Genomic DNA, 19,362 nt, shown 5'->3' with positions numbered 1-19,362 from the left:
ACAAGTGAAAAGGAAAATAAACTTGAAAAAGAAGTAAAACAAAAGAAAATAAAGAAAAAGAAAAAAAGAGAAAAAAGAAAAAAAGAAAAAGAAAAACTAAGAAGTCGCAAATAACAGTATTTTTGTAGTCTAAACACACGGTTTATTAATGATCATAAACAAGATTCAGGAGGATACAATTTAGGTCCAAAGGATTAAGGAGCCATAGATGACGCCCTAAAGAAAGTCCGAAAGCATGTTTAGTGAGGCTTTGTGCCTCAATATTCGCATCACGTCTTTCGAAGATGAAGGGGCATCTCGTAAACTGCGTTGGCCTCGAAATGATCTCGCTGATGATGCTGGCATATAGACCGCATGTGCTCTTGTGAATTTCATTGATCACCATCTTACAATCTTAAGCAATGACTACATGTGATAATGATAGGTCAAGAGTTAGAGCAAGGGCTTCTCGGCATGCCAAGGCCTCAAGTGTAGCCGGATTCGTGTCCCCCCCTATGCGTTTCAGTGACGGTTTGTCGCAATAAGCGTCATATATGATATTACGTGATTAAGGACATACTAACTGGTGGATACATTTTTTGAAAGAAACTGGTGGATTAATTTCATAATAGGCTAACAAAGTGAGCCCAAATCAGAATTTAACCGGGCTGGAAAGTAGTCCCCGTTAGGCTCCTCTCTAGTAGTTCTAAAAAAAGGCCCCTCTCTGCACTCTGTTTTTCTAAAGAAGAGGGCAAGCAGAGGAGTATCTCCTTGCTCCGCTCTGTTTTGCGCCGACCTGGAAAAAGAAGCACAAGCAGAGGAGTGATCGATGAAGTTGAATTCATATAGCGTGCTGCGTAGTAATGATTTCCTAAATCAAAGCGGGAATTTACAAATCTTTCGTATACAGGTATACAGATCAGCTCCAACGAATTTCCTAGCTGAAATGGGTGAAGAAGGAGGGGCCGTTGGTGATGAAGTTGTAGTTGAGCTCGCCGGGCCTTGCTGTCCGCTGCCACATCTGGTCGTCGATCATCTCGTCGGTGAGCCCGAACTCCCTCAGCTCGTCCACGGTGTGGTGCACCAGCAGGCTGTACCGGCCGCCCTCGCCGGTCTGCATCACCAGCGTGCCGCCGTTGTCCAGGTTCGCCAGGCCCTCGAACTGCCGCACCGTCCACTTGTACCACCGCATCAGGAACACCCGCAGCGTCAGCCCGTGCGACACCAGCACCAGGTTCATCTCCGGCGCCGTCGGGGCCCCCGGCGGCGAGGGGGGCTGGAACCGGCCGATGTCGATGTCCGCGCGGAGGGTCTCCCGGAAGCCCGTGATCCGGTCGTACACGTCCGCCGCCGACTCGCCGTCCGGGAACCGGTAGAAGAACCGGCCGTACCGCCGCCGGATCTCCTTCTCCACCCGCATCTTCTCCCGGTCCTGGAAGTTCCCTGCTCTCACAGTCACATACAGACGCGTGGTCATCGATCACGATCAAGCCACGTGGTAGTACGAGATAAGGCAATCCATTTCTTTATCCACATGCAGATCGGGTCGTCGTACCGAAGTCCTGCTCCCGGATGCGGGGCTCCTCGCGGACGCCGGCGATGCGGCGGGCGTCGAAGGCGCGGCCGACCCCGCGGAGCGTCTCGAGGGTGCGCCGGTACGGGGACACGTAGAAGTAGACCTTCCAGTCGTCGTCGCCGTCCTCCTCCTCGTCGTCTCCGTGGCCGGAGGAGAGGAGGCGGTGCAGGCGGCGGCCGCAGTCCTCGGCCTGGCGGTGTCCCTTGGGGGTGAGGCCGATGAGCGGGTCGGGGACGCGCGTGTAGGCGCCCTCGTCCACGTTCCCCTCGCTCTGCCCGTGCCGCACCAGCACGATGCGCCGCGGCCGGGGCGGGGGCGCCGGGTACGGCAGCGGGCGGAGCTCCGGGAAGTAGTGCTGCTGCTGATGCTGCTCCTGCTCCCGCGCTCCAGACGACGCCGTCGCGCGGCGGCGCGGGACGCCCAGCGTGTCCTCGCAGCAGCGGCACCGCAGCCGGTGCCGGGACCGGGGCTGCGCTGCAGCCGCGGGCGCCGGGACGCACCTGGTGGCCGCCGCCATCAGCTAATCAGCTGTCTTGGGCGGTTGCTATGGCCGCATCGGGTCGCCGGTGGCCAGCGGGGAACAGAGAAGCCGGCTGAGGGTGTGTGCGTGGGCGAAGAAGATTTGTTGCCTAGTGCGCGTGCGGCGTGCGTACGATAGCTACGTGTGCGAGCCAAGAACGACGAGAAGTTCCACGTGTACACTGTCTTCGAAATTAAAAAAACATTCTACGTGTGCACAGAATGGCCTTTGTATTCTGCTCTTAACTGGGCCTCAACTACCGGCCTTGTTAGCCAAAAACATTCCGATGTCGTCCACTCCAAAAAAAATTTTATCAAGGACGCGAAGGGTGCCAATGCACCCGAATTGAAAAAAATAATAATTTAGAAACTTTTAAAAAGATTCAAAATTTTATGAAACCGTTTGGTGTCGAACATGATTAGGTGTTACACTCCTGTGAAAAGTTTCGTGAATAAATGGCTTTCTTGGCCCTTGAGTCCGTCGGAGCTATTCATTCATGAAACTTCTCAAGCGGATGTAATACCTGATCATGTTTGATCCTAATAAGTTTTAGGATCTTTGACTCGAGTTTTCTAAATTATTTTTTCGAATTCAGATCCATTGAGACCCGAGACCCATCGGGTGTTTCCAAGCAAACCATCATCTATTGCATGGTAATCAATGTTGCATTGTTTTCGAGACGGGTAATGATTTCTTCTGAGGTGCTTCCATCCACTCATTACACAAACTACACCTAGCCAGACTGGCTAATTCATGAGCTACACAGTTCCCCTCTCTAGGAACATTCTCGAAGATTACATGTGGGAATTCACACGCAATATGATAGGTATCATCAAAGATTGCACCAGCAACTCCAAATGATCGTCTGCCATTCTTCATCGTCTCAATCACCTCCATAATATCTGAGTTCACTTCTGTGTGATTGCATCCTAGTGTTAATGCTAGATTCGCAAGGCCATAGCCTCACCCATGAGTACATCCCCACATGAGTCTATTTTCCCATTTCTAGCAGTAATAAATTTATCATTTGAGTCTATAAGAACAGTTCCATAAGAGTCTTCGAAACACTTCGGGGTCGAAAGCTCCGTTGACATTCAACTTGACGTAGTCTCTTCTTGGTTTTGTCAAACCATGATACCTCATCTTTCCATCGGGGTGTTGGTTGTAGAGAAGTTGGCAATCGGTGCTCTAATAGCCAATGCTATATGCTTCGGTTGCTGCACTTTTTATTGTGGACAAGTTTCCTTCTCTCCCACCATAAGTACCAAGATCCAATGGTAATTGGTTTTTTCTTAGTGAAATTACCCAAAACCAAGAACCACAAATTCCTCTGCGTGTTGCATTAAAAGATACTCAGAGCACCGCCTCACGTAACCAATCCACAACACAAGCTTTCTCAATAGCCTCATTTCCCTAATTTGGAGTAATGTATGACGCCATTTAGCGCCATGTCTAGTTAATGCGTACTCTTGTGATGGTTAACATTCATGTAACTTTGAATAATTAAGAGTTTACAAGAGTTACTACTGAAAAAGACATTTGTGTGTGCTTAAAAAAATATATATTTTACTTGGGTTATAATTTCAAAAAAATCACTTTAAATCCTAATATTATAATAATTAAAGTTAATTCTACTTTTTACACCCCCCCGGGAAGTTTGGTTTGTGATGCATATTATCTCATTTAGCGAAAATATTCAATTTATATCTCTGTTTAAGATATTGTGTGTGTCATATTTTAACTCATTTTAATGTTTTACTGATGATTGGACGTGGCATGTCTGTGATTTATCTCTTTTTTCTCTAGGTTTTCATCTATTTTATTTTGCATAGAACGAAGCGGACCGGCTAGACCCGACCTAGTCCGTGTCACAATGCACTGCTTTTATTTGTTACCAGGTTCGGTCATTTTGTTTTAACTTTATTTACTTTTACACTAAGCAAAATTAATTACAGAACAATTATAAGATAACTTATTAGTGTTATAATCTTTACAAATAGATTTGCAAGTTAAAACATGTTTGGTGTTTGGAACCCGTTACAGAAAAACCTTTTTATTTCAACTCATCCTCTTCAAGACAAGTTTCTCCGCCTCCCGAACTAATTAGAATGTGTTTGAATTTTCATGCAGAAAGATAGTACCAAACATATTTATATAAAACATATTTTCACTGGAAATAAATTTAACTTCGTTTCTAAGAACAATTGCATGTAAACGCCACAAAATTTTGGTCGAGCAGGATGGTTGAATCAGCACAACACCTATTTTAGCGAGACAAACTAAACCGAATGCCGTGCCTAGCTAGTCTAGGTTAGCAAAATTACCCTAGTAGTGCCAGACTAGAAGCCAAACACCCTCAGTTACTTCCATGAATGTGTATATATATGGTTTTTGTTTAAGCATGGTTAAATATCTTGAGAAAGATCTACCTATTTTACTGCTGTCGTATATCTTCATAAAGAGCTCTAGGATGCGATGCCAAAAAAATATCTTCAGAGGGTTCGAGATTGTACGATTTTCTTATTTGATGTAACTAAATGGAAATAATATTATAATGGTAAGACGTATGTAAGATATGGTAAGGCAGTTTTTCTCCTTTCGCAAATAGTACAAATTAACACAAGGAGAGTCAACAAGAAAGTGAAAAAAACTAATAATATGTACTATGCCTATTTTCAGCATTGAGCCCTTATTAGCAGAAAAGAGTTTCATTTCATACAACCAACGAAAAACAAGTGGGCTAGATCGACCGTCCAGAAGCCGCCCCTGTTGACTGAGCATCCGACCGACGAGCGACGCCCGGCCCTGCAAGTACGTTACCAGGAGGTCAATTGTGTTGACGGTCTGGGACCACCTTCGGCTCATCGGGCCCCTCCGTGTGATATTGAACGGCTGGGATGGCTTCGTAACATACTTGCACGTGCTCCTATCGGTGACGTTCCGCTGATATTTCTGTTAGCGGACTTGGTCTTGAGCTCACCGGCCATGCTCGATCAGTCGTTTCTTCTGGTCCAAAGACACGGTGACCTTCTTGGTATCTTTGCTTGATTTTTGGTATATGCAAGGCAAGGGGTCTAGATTTTAGCTGGAAAAGTAAGTGATTAAGCGCATCTAGAATTTGCCTGTTCACTTGTCTTCCACGTGGTGTTATGGGCCGATTGGTTCGTATGAGAAAAAAAAGATATATGCAAATTATGTGTACAACAAATTTTTTTTCCTATGCTAACACAACTTTCAATGTACAATTTGTTTGGGTTTTCTTAAGTTGCCTATCAAAGCATGGTGCGCCACCACCATCCCTTTTTTGCCCCGCTTTGTAGAGTAATTTTCCATGCCCCAACCCTCCTCCCAAATCCTTGTAGATGGTCCAATCATTGGTGTCGGACCATTGTTGTCTTTTGCCACCCCGTCTACATGTAGCCATCAATGTTGTCATGTTGCAGCACCAACCAGCCTTGCTCAAACCTTCAATGGCATGAACATGTCGTCGTTCGGCATCCTTATAGTCTCCACAGCCAACGAAAATAAACTCTAACACTGGCAAGAGATCATTAAAGCACCGCTGAGCTAAGAAATGTCGCATAAGAAGAAGAAGAATTGGATAGAGCGAAAGTCTTCTTTTGTTCCTGGCCTCAAATGAGCTTGAATGAACAGTAAAACTTGATACAAATGAAAAAAACAATTGTGAATCTTGTTTGTGAAACCTTTAATACAATAGAACGGAGTTTCTACTCACGGCGGCATGTGTGCACGGTATCTTGCGCGTGCGTTCACGCTTTGAGATGGTAACTATCAGTACCGGTCTGGGATATTGAACAGTTGTACAAGCATATACACATCGTATTAGTTTGTTTGTTCGTACGCAAGCGGTCCAAGACGCGTGCATCGGGTCGCCTTCCGCGGACGGGGATATGTGCCGGCACAAAACGAGCCTCGTCTGATATGAAACAAATTTTGCGTGGACATGAAACGAGCTCTCTCTCTCTCCCTTTTCTTTCCCATGGTGTGCGGCGCTCTGGTGGTTGCCGGCGACGAGCCGACGACCAGCGTCGCTAAGCCATTCTTGGTGCAAATCCGCTGGGTGAGCGTTTCCACCGACGACGCACACTCCTAGCCGCGGCCTGGAAAACGGCGCGGCCACATTCAATCTCGGCTCCGGCACCACGCCAATGCTCTGCTCTCCTTCAGTGTACCGGCACCACCGCGAACTGACTGCGGCAAGGTCCTCGTGTCTCTCAAGCAGGACTTGGTGCCGCCGCCGATTCCATTAAGTTTCGCACAGATCCACCGGAAGCAGTCAACACGGAAGGGTCGAAACTCCAGATCCAGTGGCAGGGAGACCGTCGTCCACCTCGCGAGCTCCGATCAGGTGAGTTCTTTCCCATCATGTCGCCTCGTCATGGCCAGTTTATGTGTTCTATTGGAATCTTTTCCTCCATGGATGGTTTTGAATCCATGGCTGTTCTTGTCCATAGGTGCTAGCTTTGCATGTATCAAATTTTGCTCCATTTATTTCTTTGATTTGATCCGGGTGGGTTGCGGCCTTGCGGGAGCAGCCGACCTGCCGGCCAGCGGATCATCTCGTCGTCTCCCATCTCCTCCGTGGCTGATGTGCTCCCGTGAAGTGGAGGTCACCTCAAGTTCTTCTAAGCGGGTCTTTTGCTAGATCCATTTCCATGGCGATGGACGTCGCTGGCCATTATGTGAACTGTTGTTGAACTCCCCCCCCCCCCCTCTTCTGAAATTCTTGCTGCTTGGCCACTAGCCAGATTGTATAACGGGAGGTGGTCCGTTGGTTGGATTTGCCGGGCATGCAGAAACTCTAGTCAAATTCTTTTTTCTCTTCATGGGCAGTGCATTTTGTTTGCAGTCAAATCTTTCTTTTTTCTCTCCATGGGCAGTTCATTTTTTGAATTATTTGGTTCACCGATCTTCCCTTGTCTTGTATTCCCCCCTTCTGTTTCTTGCTTGCATGTTTTTTTTGGTGTGCATATTGTTTTCCCCTACAGGATTCCATCCGTGTTACTACTGTTTTGAAGTTGATTAATACTTTATTCCCTATGTTTTTGAGGTACTTATTCCTAGAATTTGTTCTTTTGTAACTAAGTGCAAAACGTCTAAAAAATGGTTGCAAAAACAATGAGCCAGATATTGGATGGTTCTTCTCGATAATGGAGATGTTTTCGAAAGCAATGATTTGAAGGGCGATGCATGCGGGCGTATTTTCCAGGCTGGTCTCCTTCAACAAACAAAATCAAATTTGGATAGTTGGAGGAAGGGATTTCACTTGCAGATTTTCCAGGCCGAAGCCGTGGCCTTTCGGCGTGCTATTGCAGGGGCGAGTTTCTTTCCGGCGGGTTGTGGTGTTCTGGTGGGTGTGCGTCTGACTCGGGGAAGAAGAACAGTAATTGTTGGGCGGTTGGGTAGAATAGGGAGAATGGAGCGTGTCAATATTGCCCCCAATCTGCCGCTGGGGGCCAACACTGTTTCCAGGCTGTACTGCTACTTGTTAAATTTTGGTATATGCAGTGAGCAGTTAATTTTTTCACTTGACTGTTTATTGGAACGCAGATTCAAAATTTGAATCTGAATCTGGTGTGTTGAGTGTTAACCCACAAGAAAAACACGATATCTTTTAATTATTTGTTCCATATCTGACAGGTTTGAAACTATGTATCAGGATTAGATAGACTGGTTTGATGTTCCACTACTGGCACTTGTTGCTGAATCACTCCAGTCCTGGTTCGGATCAAGTTCGAAAAAACTGTCTAATTTCTTTGCAAACGTACAGTTCTTGCTTAAGACCTCTGGTCTGATAAAATATGTGCTGGCGCTTCTTGCTTATGAAGTGCTTCAAACCTTGGTTGATCAGTTCAAACAAAAACAGAATTGCTTTTTTGTGGGGAATTACTTGTAAAATTGACGGTATGGTTCTGGTTTAGTCGACGATCCTGGTTCTCGTACAAGACGGACGATTAATTTCTGCATGCAGCCCACCAACTCAAGCTGCTGGTACTGCTCTGTTCGGGAGCCAAAGTAGTACGTACTCCTCTGTTTGGAAGCCGAATTAGCAAGTAATCCGCCTAAATAATGTCCTGACCGTCATTTTGATTTCAGCCATGCATGCCTTACTGGGGTAGGTATAGTAGTCAACCACTGTTGCATGCGTTAATACTCCCCACTAATGCTCAAGCTTAAAATAGTTGGTCGCCTAGCTTTAGTTTTGTTAGTTGACTGGTACTGCTGCAGTAATTTTGAATGTCCTAATGGCGCCTAATCACTCCCAACCACAGCACGCATTTTTTTTCTTCACAAAATGGTACTGATTGATTTGTTTCATAATGCACGTTCAGCGAGTTAGATCAAAACAATGGCGTCTTTTAAAAGATTTCAAACGAACCAGTAGCTTGCTTCTTGTGCCGGCTCATGGACTCATGGTACTCTGTCGCTCAAGGTTTCTACCTCGTGCCAAACCTGGCACTCGATCCGGTGGCCCAGGTGTGCCAGTACGGGGCGCTAACGTTTGTAATACATGCATTCATATAGCAGGAAACGAAACATATACACAGCGTCATAACTGCGGTTGTGTGGTCCACCAATGGACGCCGTGCACAGAAAGCATTATTCGTTAATACAAGTCCTTCTTTGCATAAAACATTTTATCATAAAAAAAATCAAGCACACAAAACATTTGTCAACGTTCGTCACAAAAAAGTTCAGAAGTTTTTTTAATTTATCTTTTTTTGCTATTTTTCTGATTTTATTGTTCATCAGATTCTTTGTGTCCCGGATAGAGCAAAGATAAACTATAAACGCGAAGTAAAACTAGAAGAGGCAATACAAAATCAAAGGCCACTGAAAATAAATCTATGGAAACTTGGCCATACGTACACTGGCTACTTTATCGATTTCTCTCCTACATAGCAAGGCGTGCATGCAATATCTAAAATCGCATAAAAAGGTATTAACTTACATGCACAAATAGGTTTACTCATAAGCACATATGAAATGTCTGTGAAATTGATTGCAGTTTGACTTCAATAATTAATTTTTTATTAAATATCCATGTAATTTTTTTGAAATTGTTTAAGGATTGATTTTTTCTAAAATTGGTAGAATTATGACCAAAATAATCGAAAACACCAAGGTTAACATGTTTCCCCGTTCATCCACGCGAATAGTACATTTAGAGAAAGTGGTAGGAAAAAAAGTTCTTATTTTTTTGGGTACCAAACTTGGTATACCATTCTACTCACGCGTGAAGTAAAGCAAATATAACTAAGACCTTACTATTCACCAAACAATGTTCTTTTAATATAGTTTTGATTTTGTCAATTTTTACCAAGATTACCACGGATGTCATTTCTTCGTGAAACTTCACACGCGAGCATAGCAGTCGACTATTTATGTTAGAAAATGCTACAGATTTATTTTATTTTTCAAGTATTTTTTCAATTTTATTGTTCTAGCTGTGCGTGTAGAACCATGTTTCAAAAATTCATGTCCCAAACTAATTGACATTTATGAATATGTATGAATCTATTTCTATATTTGATGAAAGAACTAGAAGTCGCTAAAATAAATAAAAATGAATTGATAATAATGTTTTTAAATATCACTGAAATAATTTTAAAAATCAATAAAAATGCCCCAAAAATATGAAATGTATGTGACTTCTGTTGGATAAGCAAAAATATGTTTTACAATTCTATTGTTCTGAATAGTCTTTGAATTTTTGGTCATACACAGGAGCGACATGACAAAGATTGAGGGAGACGCCCATCAAGGAAAATCAGGGAATTGTCAGCAGCTAATTGGCCGTGGAGACTCTGCTATATAGCCGAGGGAAGACGCCATGATATGGGAAGCCGAGCTACGTAGCCCCCGCAGCTAGCCTCTTCCGGTGCAACCACCACCACGGAGGAATCCGGGGTCTTCTTCCTCGCCGCCGTCGAAGAAAGATGCGGCCTCTACGGGGAGATCCCGGAGCCGGAGCGGATCTTGCTGTCCTCTGCTGCTGCTTCTTGCTCCTCTCCTTCCTGTCCCATGGCGCGGACATGCCCCTAGGCTCCTCCCTCTCGCCGGCGGCCAATTCGACCTCGTGGTCGTCGCCCAACTCCACCGTCTCCCTCGGCTTCGCGCCGTCCCCGACCTCCCGGTCGCTCTTCGTGGCCGCGGTCACCTATGCCGGCGGCGTCCCCATCTGGTCCGCCGGAGCCGGCGCGGCCGTGGATTCGAGGGGCTCGCTCCGCCTCTCGTCCTCCGGCGATCTGCAACTGGTCAAAGGATCCGGGGCCGTGCTATGGTCGTCCGGCACCGCCGGCCAGGGCGTCGCCGCCGCCGCCCTGCAAGAGAGCGGCAACCTCGTGCTCAAGAATTCCAGGGGGCGCGTCGTGTGGCAGTCATTTGACCACCCGACGGACACCGTGGTCATGTCGCAGAGCTTCACCTCCTGCATGAACCTCACCTCCGGCCCCTACGTCTTCGCCGTCGATAGGTCCGGCAACCTCACGCTCAGCTGGGCCAGCGCCGGCGCCGCCCCCGTCACCTACTTCAATAAGGGCTACAACAACTCCTTCACCGCCAACAAGACAGTCACGCTCACGATGCAGACCAACGGCATCGTCTCCCTCAACGACGGCTCCCTCGTCAACCCCGTCGTGGTCGCCTACAGCAGCAACTACGGCGAGAGCGACGACATGTTGCGCTTCTTGCGCCTCGACTCGGACGGCAACTTCCGCGCCTACAGCGCCGGGCGCGGCAGCGGCACGGCGACGGAGCAGTGGTCGGCGGTGGCGGACCAATGCCAGGTGTTCGGCTACTGCGGCAACATGGGCGTGTGCAGCTACAACCGCACGTCGCCGGTTTGCGGCTGCCCGTCGCGGAACTTCGAGCTCAACGACGCCGCCAACCCCCGCAGCGGGTGCAAGCGCAAGACCGAGCTCCAGAACTGCCCGGGCAACTCCACCATGCTCCAGCTCGACAACACGCAGTTCCTCACCTACCCGCCGGAGATCGCGATCGAGCAGTTCTACGTCGGCATCACGGCATGCCGCCTCGACTGCCTCGCCAGCCGCTCCTGCGTCGGCGCCACCACGCTTTCCGACGGCTCCGGCCTCTGCTGGCTCAAGGTGTCCAACTTCGTCAGCGCCTACCAGTCGGCGTCGCTCCCCAGCGCGTCTTTCATCAAGGTCTGCTTCCCCGGCCTCCCCAGTCCGGCTGTCGTCGCCGGGCACTAACGCGTCGTCGCCGGGGACCTCCAGCCTCCATGGATGATTTTTCCTTCTTCTGTAAAACCATACACTACTACTGTACTACTAGCAAAGCTTGGCAGCCGTTGCAGAACTTTGTGGGTTCAGAGAAGTAAAATAACACCCTTTTACGTTAATAGGGAAGAAATGAGCGTCCGAGTGGAAAATTCCCCAAGGAAGTGAAATTCAGAACTTCTGGCTGCTATCTCGTCTTTGACTGCAATGCTAAGGTTTATATAAGCATTGAAACCCGTGAGGTGAACCATTTCAACAGACACGAAAAAGATTATGTCCTTTCCTATTACAGAACAAAACAATTGTTGATATCAATCAAAACAGAAATCTGGAGGTCAAGAACCAAAGATACCGCATAAACAAGATGCTGAGTTTCGCTGAAAGATGAATGGTAAGTCCTGATCGATCCAGGGAACACCGAGCTTCTGGGGACGCATGGCATGGCAGCACGTGTGTCCTCTGCCCGTGTTACCTCGAGAGAGGGACAAGCTAACAGCATTCATACTGACCTTAATTTACTACTACTTGGCCTTCTTAACAAGTGTGGAGGTGCGGAATTCTGCATCGTCTCTAACGAAGGTCCACCAAAGATAGGTGAGAGGAATGGTGCTCGCGTGCCACAGCGAATGTGCATCAGCATACCCCTTGTACGGAGGAAAGTCATACACTTCAAGAAGCACTGCTAGAGCTCCTCCGAATATGACGATCCAAACCTTGAATCGTGATGGATGATGGGTCACAACGGCCCAGGTTGTCCATGCGACAATGTGAACAACACCCATTGCCACACAAACTTTCATGTTCCATCCTGAAAAGGCAAATAAACGCAGCAGATGCACATGAATCGATATTATGTTTCTACACAAAAGGCAAAGTATGTGCAAGGTGCCAAGGTAAACTGAAGACACGATCAAGCAAAAGGAACTTTACCGTAGTCAAGTTCGTAGAAGTTAAGATACAAGATGTGTGTTGTAACGAATGCTAGAATAGGTGCAGCAAACATCACCCTGCCAGCCTCATCCTTGACATTGAAAGTTCTTAGCAATGTAAGGATTAAAGAGTAGCCAAGTTGGGCCACAGCTGAAGAGTAATCCATTTTCTCGGTCAAGTCAATATCCCTACAAAATGAAGAATGATGCTGCTGAGCAAGATATCAAATACTATTATGACAGCATGCCCAAGCTTTGAGCAAATGCACACCTAGTATGGAATATAGTGCTCCAGAACCATGCATTTAGTGATAATATTGCATAGATATGCCACAAGCCAGTGTATTCGTAGTATGTCCTCTTCGTCTGAGGTCTAAGAGGTAATCTGTAATTCACTTGGAGGAAGAATGAAAGCCAGCCAATGAAGTGCGTCAATAGGTTGAGAGCAGACAGTGCAGCTGAAAGGGGCTCCTGATAAATGGCAAACAAGTTAAGACATGTAGTAGTGGTAGTCATCATGGTGAAATACCAGTATCACTCATCAACATACAAGCCAAAACATGCCTGGAAGACAGAAACACGTTTGAAGGGCCATTTTCCATGATATTTAACAGGGCTCAGGCCACCTAATTGCCGTCGCTCTTCTCTTTGTATCATGCAGTAGTAGCGGCAGTCTGTCATACAGTTCTGTTGCTTCCACTGCAAGTAAAGGGGCTCATGTGTATACCAAGAACTTCCAGCAGATGTGCTGTCGTTATCCCGGGACTGACAGTGGCTGATGATGTTACTTCCAGTAATCCCTGTATTCTGACACTCCTTCACACAAGTTCTGCAGGTTGATCACAACGCAAGTTACCAGAAACTTCTAAACAGTGTAACATCAGAATGACAGCAACTGAAAGGTCGATAGATGAACAAATTTCAGGAACCCAACCAGTTTTCAGTTCAAAATTTTGTCAAGAAAAATACAAAAGGAAAAAATAAATATGGTGAACTCAATTACTTTGTACGAAATACATCCACAAACTTAATAGTCACTTTTAAGAGTCCATAGAGTGCAGGAAAAAAGGACAGGCAGAAACCAGATATTATGGGTGGTAGACTGATTGCACAAACAAAATGGAAGCATACTAGAAGAAAAATATTACTGCAATCATACTATAAATTAATCATGAACAACCCACGCACTGGAAAAGAAATATCATTCACAGGTGTAGCCTAGTTATTGACTTACAGTAATCCACTGTTAATGTTTTGTTTAGAATTGGGGTCATTCTACTATTGTGCTGCTATATCTCCTAATGTGCAGCCACATAAATTCAATTTATAGTATTATATCAGATACTCCCTCCGTTCCTAAATATAAGTCCTTTTAGAGATTTCAATATGAACTACATACAGATGTATATAGACCTATTTTAGAGTGTAGATTCATTAATTTTACTCTACACGTAGTCTATATTAGAATCTCTAAAAAGACTTATACTCCCTCCGCCCCAAAATAATATACTCTACATGTAGTCTATATTAGTACAAAGTTGAGTCACTTATTTTGGGACGGAGGGAGTATTTAGAAACAGAGAGAGTATTATTTACTATTTGTTCTTGCATCCTGAAATTTGATCAAGAGGACCTAGGCATCCTATCACCACCCAGGTTGCCTCAACTGACTGTCACAAGACAGCTACAGAACAGATGATGTGCAAGCAAACACAACATTAATTAAAATCATTTCTTTAACACTGTCCCACAATTTAGCAGAATCTATTCAACTGCGTCTAGAGCAATTTTATTTACAATTGATAAAGCTAAACAAATGTTATGGTAAATGGCAAAGGGGTACTTTGGATTGAAGGAAATCGATAGGAAATTGGAGAAACCTAAATCATTTGGAATTTGATCCTACCCTTCCGAGCAAAGAAATGGCCACCTGAAATTTCAGGGTACTATTCAACAATTCAATAGGAATCAAAACCCCCTCCAACCACTGTTTCTACTCATGCGCGTAGGGATGGGGTTGTTTTCCTGTGCTTTGAGACTCCAACAGACTAATCATGCAGTTTTTTGTGCTTCACAATCCTTGTTTTTGCACCTGTACTCCTGTAAAATTGCTATGTGAGAGAAAAGCCCAACACGCCTCCCAGGCTGCTCTCCCAGACGACTCCCAGGTCGACTCCGAAGGCGACCAATAACCTCACCAAAAGCGCTCCTCCCGTGCCCTCCCGCCACCGGCAGTTCAAATAGGAATAGATGTAAATAGCATGAAAATAACAGCAATTTCGGTCCATGCAATGAAATGGCACCACAAACCATGTAGTAGTATGTCACTCCAAAATAAAAATAAGTCATCGGAAAGTATGACTCCGGTCAGAGAGTTCAACAAGGATGAAGATGAACAATTGCACACACATGCAATTCTTCAAGTGTCATAGTTAAACTGGTTTGTTCAGACATGCCATTCATGAGACGGCGGCAGATGACAGCACCTCATGAACACAAACTAGTACAGCCCCTCACACAATGTATAACTCCTAACCAATGGTTCTACAATATGTAGCACAAATCAAGACCAATAAAAAGAAAAAATTCCAACAAAAACTGAGGCAACGATGCCACAACAGTTACTAAAGGTGGTCGGTAGATCCACAGCAACTGTTGCAAAAATGAGTTGGCCTGTAACAATTTTCATAACCAAACAAACGTCTAAAAAGACATACTATGTTTTGTTAACAATGTATAGTTCAACCACTTGCTAGAAGAATCATTTGTGCACAGCTTAGGTAAGAAAATATATCCATGCAATGATAACCAATTACCAAGTAAGCGCGTATAGCTTAATGTTTTTCCCCGAAATATAGTAAGTACTCCCCCTCCAACTCTAAAAAGATGCCGCCCACACTTTTCGAGATTTAACTTTGACCGCCAATTAGACCAATAATACATAAGCCATGTAACTTAAAAATTATACCATTGGAAAATTCTTTCAGATACAAACTTAATGGTATAATCTTATTAGTTAAATTCATGGTCAAACTTGACTTTCATAAAGAGTGTGTGCCTTCTTTTTGGAGTCCAATAATTAATTGTTTGACCTGCAGTCTCTCTGTCTATCTAATACTCCCTCCGTAACTTAATATAAGACGTTTTTTGACAAATGTCTTATATTAAGTTAGAGAAGGAGAAATTATGATGGACTAATTTACTACCATGGCAAGAATACCAATCATGTGTCACCACTTAATCTTTGTGCATCTAATCAAAAGCATCTAAAATGGGATTGAAAATTATGTAACTCAATGTATGGCACTATTTTCTCGCATATTATTCCCTCCATTTGAGTGTTTGTCACTTTATCCACTTTAGTCAATCCACCTTTGAACCAATTTACTAATTACACTAGAATAAGTAGGGTGTGGTAGCTGAAACTTGACTAATTGTTCATCTGACGGACAGGAATACTTTAAGGTTCTATTATTCCATTGTCAAGTTGAAGTCAAACAATAACCATCTTAGATTGACAGTGTCTGGTTTTCCTATTCAGATATTTTCAATCAAACTGTAGGATAGTCAATTGTGGACTCCAGTACATGCATACCGATAAGGCTAAGATATCACAGTTTGGAGATAGAAAGAGAGATTTAATATTTTTAACCAACTAGGTAAGATGACGAAACATCAGCCGAAATTAACCCAATTACGCATCTAGATATATATATTTAGAAGACGAACAATGCTACTGCATCCGATATATCTGAGACTTAATTACTACAATTACAAGCAATAAGCATCAACCAAAACCCAGCTAGGCCCACTTTCGCATTAGAAAACCTAACAAAATTCGAGAACCAACTTATCCAGCAAGGCCTGGAATAAGGTATATAGGAAAATAAACGACAGCCAAGCGCAATGGTACATCATGTGCAACATGGGATGAGTCAGCAATGCTTCGTCTCACCTGTACTGCGGATGAGCATCTCCCGGACTGGCCTTGACGGAGCCGACCACGAATCCGACTGCAAGAAGGGAAGCCAATCGAACTACCCAGAGGCTACTTCCGGCCATCCCGGATGGCACGCCTGGGTCAGAGTCCGCGAACCCCTCGCCGCAACCAGCTAGATGGATCTTCACTCCACGGCAGTCCAGGAGTAAAGGGGAGAGGACGACAAGGAGTAGCACTGCAACGAGTTCCAATTGACAGAGAATGTTGATGCCCTGTTCCAACTCCCAAGTTCCAGAGGGATAGAATTAGGCTTTTAGTAAGTGTAAAATTGAATAATCAAATCATTAGCTAGCTGTACTGTAGTCTGTAGATCACCTTCAGTAAGGCAATGGCACCAGGAGCGTACCTTGGGTGGGTGCTGCTGCCGCAGCCTGCGAGGGCGAAGTGGAGATCTAAAGCGGCGAGCTGCCGCCGGCTTGCCTCCGTGCCTCGCCGCTGGCTGCTGACTAGCCTGGCGCCTGAGAGAGCCAGAGAGCTGAGGGTGGAGTCGGGGGACGGGGAGGAACCGTCCGGGGAAGGAGAGGAGCAGTCCTCGCCGCCGGGTCAAAGGCGGGCTCACGGAGCGGAGCGGAGGGAGCGGCGGTGGTCTGGTGGAGGCCGGCGGAGGCGGCTCTGGTGAGGGCCGACGAAGGGGAGCGGCGCGGCGGCGGTGGACGGCGGAGTGAGCGAGGCTGGGAGATGGCTCCTGGTCGTGGCGGCGCAGTCGGAGATGGAGATGGGAGAGGAGGATGAAAAAAGGATTGGGCTATTGATTGATTTGTTCGTTGGGGGTCGGCCATTTTCGCTAACCAGACGGGCCCTTGGGCTGATGGGAAAAAGCCCACTCGGGCCTTCTTTGATTTGTGCGAATTGTGTAGGAATTTTATAGCACAGGATTTTCAAAGAATTTCGTTTTGGGGGGTTGTAGGAAATGATTATATTATTACTATGCAGTAGGATAGAAACTAATTCTTCACATTTCAAAGAAAAAAACATTAGACTGGGAGAAATGAAAAAAAATCATAACCTATGCATCAAATGACATTCATTTTTTTTATAGGAATTGAGATACATTTCATCACACTTCCTATGATTTTCCGATTATTATGATATTCCTATCCTATAAACAAAAGGAGGTCTCAGTCAAGACCCCCACACCACACCCAGGAAAGAAAAAGAAAATAACTAACTAAGGTTACCCCTTGCGGGGACCCCCAAGGGTGCGCCAAGTAGTGTGTTCAGTTGTCGCCACATGTTACGTGTTGGGTGCGTTCCATGTATTTTTTTATTCACGTTTTTGGGGTTAACATGAGATTTTTCCGGGAGGTTTTTTGTTTTCGTTTTCTGCCTATTTTTTCCGATGTTTTGAAGGGAAAAAATGTGAAGCACAGCTATGCTTCAGGGGAAAATGTTTTCATGAAAAGCACATATTTGCTTCCGCGAGAAGCACAATTAAGTTTCCCGAGGGAAAGAAAAATTGTGTTTTTGTGAGAAGCACAAATTTGCTTCCGCGAGAAGCACAATTGTGTTTCTCGAGGGAAAGAAAATTTGTGATTTTGTGAGAAGCACAAATTTTCTTTGTGTGGAAGTACAAACTTTCGTATATGCGCTTCTCCAAAAAAAAGAGGAAAAACACATCATGTGCTTCCAGAAAAAAGGGAAACCCCTCAACACGCTTCTAGGCTTCGGGTTTTCTCTTCCCTTTTTCAGTATTCATTTTTTTCATGAATAATTTATTATTTTTTTTTGAATTTTGTTATTTGGATTTTTTTTCAGCTCTTAGTTTTTTATTTCTTGTCTTTTGTGTGGAATTTTTTTTTGTGGAAACTAATTAGCATGAGATCTAGTTTCAGATATTTCAACATGAGAAATCCATTGTTGAAAATGATTTGGTATTTGGACGCACGGATCAAGAGATAAAACATCTTGGAAAAATGAATCTATACAAAAAAGGAAAAAATTCAGGTTCCGACAACTGATGCACATGCAGTGCCCCATTGGTCAAACCAGAGAAAATGGGGAAGTAAACTTTGCAAGACGTAACCCTTAACTAGTGATTTTGAAGAAAAATACACAAAATCCGGAGAGCTCCCAATCGGCGTTGTCCCTATCTCCCCCATAGGTCTATAGATATCGACCAAACATGCACCCCCTTGCAACCACAAACCATACTGGGCCAGCCCAGTCCGCATGGTTTTCTCTGTGCTTCCCGTCAGTTTTGGGAAGGTTCTATGGGTTTTCTTTTTTTCGGTTTCTTTTTTAATTTTTCTTTTATTATTTTAGTTGTTATTATTATTATTTTGTTTCATGGCCATTTTTTGAAACTTTTTTTTCAGAAATCACGAACATTTTTAGAATTCAAGAAAAGTTTGCAAATTTTCTTGAATAGGAACATTTATTGAAATGTAAAAAAATCAATTTGTGAGAATTTTTTTAATATGTGAGCATTTTAAAATTCAGAACATTTGTTTCAAATTTGAGAACATTTTTTGAAATTCCGATTCGAAATTTGGGAACATTATTTCAAATTCATGAATAATTTTTAAATTTGAGAACATTTTTTAAAAATTGGGAGCATTTATCAATGGAACCGTGCATCCAATTACCGAATCATTTTGCCCGTTGGATTTCTCGTGACGGGATCTTCAAAACTATATCTCATATTAATATTTATCTCTTAAGTCAAGTAGCTTTAAATATGTGAAAGATAGATTGTGGGGGAAAGTGAATAGATGGGTAGAAAAAAGCAATTTCCGTCGCTTGCAAGGAGATACTTTTTAGATCAGTGGCACAAGCAGTTCTCATCTTTTCGATGTCATGTTTCAAACTACCTCGGGGATTATGTGAACATATGAACAAACTCATCAGTCAATTTTTTGGGGGCAGCAAGGAAGGCCAATGGAAATCACATTGGGTATCATGGAGATCAATGACACATCCGAACTTTTTAGCCTCGCTCTTTTGGCTCGACAAGCTTGGCGTATCCTAACTAGCCTTGATTCCATGTGTGCTTGGATGATAAAGTCTATTTAATTTCCTATTGGTACTATTCTTTCTACGGAAGTGGGTTCCAATCCCTCTCAAATATGGCATTCAATAGTAGAAGGTAGAGA

General features: G+C 44.5%; 2 protein-coding genes and 1 pseudogene across 3 annotated transcripts; 1 reads left to right on the top strand and 2 right to left on the bottom strand.

The window, feature by feature from the left end:
- Nucleotides 1-802: 802 nt before the first annotated feature.
- LOC125553062 (phosphoglycerate mutase-like protein AT74H) lies at nt 803-2,199 on the bottom strand. Its single transcript, XM_048716815.2, has 2 exons — nt 1,535-2,199; nt 803-1,422 (listed from the first exon to the last, which is right to left on the bottom strand). Exons 1-2 carry the CDS (start codon nt 2,070-2,072, stop codon nt 917-919), a joined length of 1,044 nt encoding a protein of 347 aa, XP_048572772.1. The 5' UTR covers nt 2,073-2,199; the 3' UTR covers nt 803-916.
- Nucleotides 2,200-5,900: 3,701 nt separating this feature from the next.
- Nucleotides 5,901-11,454, top strand: LOC125553063 (G-type lectin S-receptor-like serine/threonine-protein kinase At1g34300 pseudogene; annotated as a pseudogene). The gene is made up of 2 exons (XR_015601748.1): nt 5,901-6,444; nt 9,825-11,454. The product of XR_015601748.1 is annotated as a G-type lectin S-receptor-like serine/threonine-protein kinase At1g34300 pseudogene (transcript).
- A 145-nt stretch (nt 11,455-11,599) lies between these two features.
- LOC125553064 (uncharacterized) lies at nt 11,600-17,013 on the bottom strand. The gene is made up of 6 exons (XM_048716818.2): nt 16,617-17,013; nt 16,226-16,482; nt 12,835-13,099; nt 12,542-12,741; nt 12,272-12,459; nt 11,600-12,149 (listed from the first exon to the last, which is right to left on the bottom strand). Exons 2-6 carry the CDS (start codon nt 16,330-16,332, stop codon nt 11,863-11,865), a joined length of 1,047 nt encoding a protein of 348 aa, XP_048572775.1. The 5' UTR covers nt 16,333-16,482; nt 16,617-17,013; the 3' UTR covers nt 11,600-11,862.
- Nucleotides 17,014-19,362: the final 2,349 nt, after the last annotated feature.

This window comes from Triticum urartu, chromosome 4A, assembly GCF_056163025.1.
Source record: "Triticum urartu cultivar PI428250 chromosome 4A, HENAU_Tu73, whole genome shotgun sequence".
In the NCBI taxonomy this organism is placed as follows: Eukaryota; Viridiplantae; Streptophyta; class Magnoliopsida; order Poales; family Poaceae; genus Triticum; species Triticum urartu.
This window is presented reverse-complemented; position numbering and strand designations above follow the sequence as displayed.

Coding starts and splice junctions, on each gene's coding strand:
- LOC125553064 (XM_048716818.2), bottom strand. CDS start 16,332: ATGGCCGGAAGTAGCCTCTGGGTAGTTCGATTGGCTTCCCTTCTTGCA. Junction 12,742..12,834: donor AACGTGTTTCTGTCTTCCAG/GCATGTTTTGGC, acceptor GCCATTTATCAG/GAGCCCCTTTCAGCTGCACT. Junction 12,460..12,541: donor AGCACTATATTCCATACTAG/GTGTGCATTTGC, acceptor TTCATTTTGTAG/GGATATTGACTTGACCGAGA.
- LOC125553062 (XM_048716815.2), bottom strand. CDS start 2,072: ATGGCGGCGGCCACCAGGTGCGTCCCGGCGCCCGCGGCTGCAGCGCAG. Junction 1,423..1,534: donor CATCCGGGAGCAGGACTTCG/GTACGACGACCC, acceptor CTGTGAGAGCAG/GGAACTTCCAGGACCGGGAG.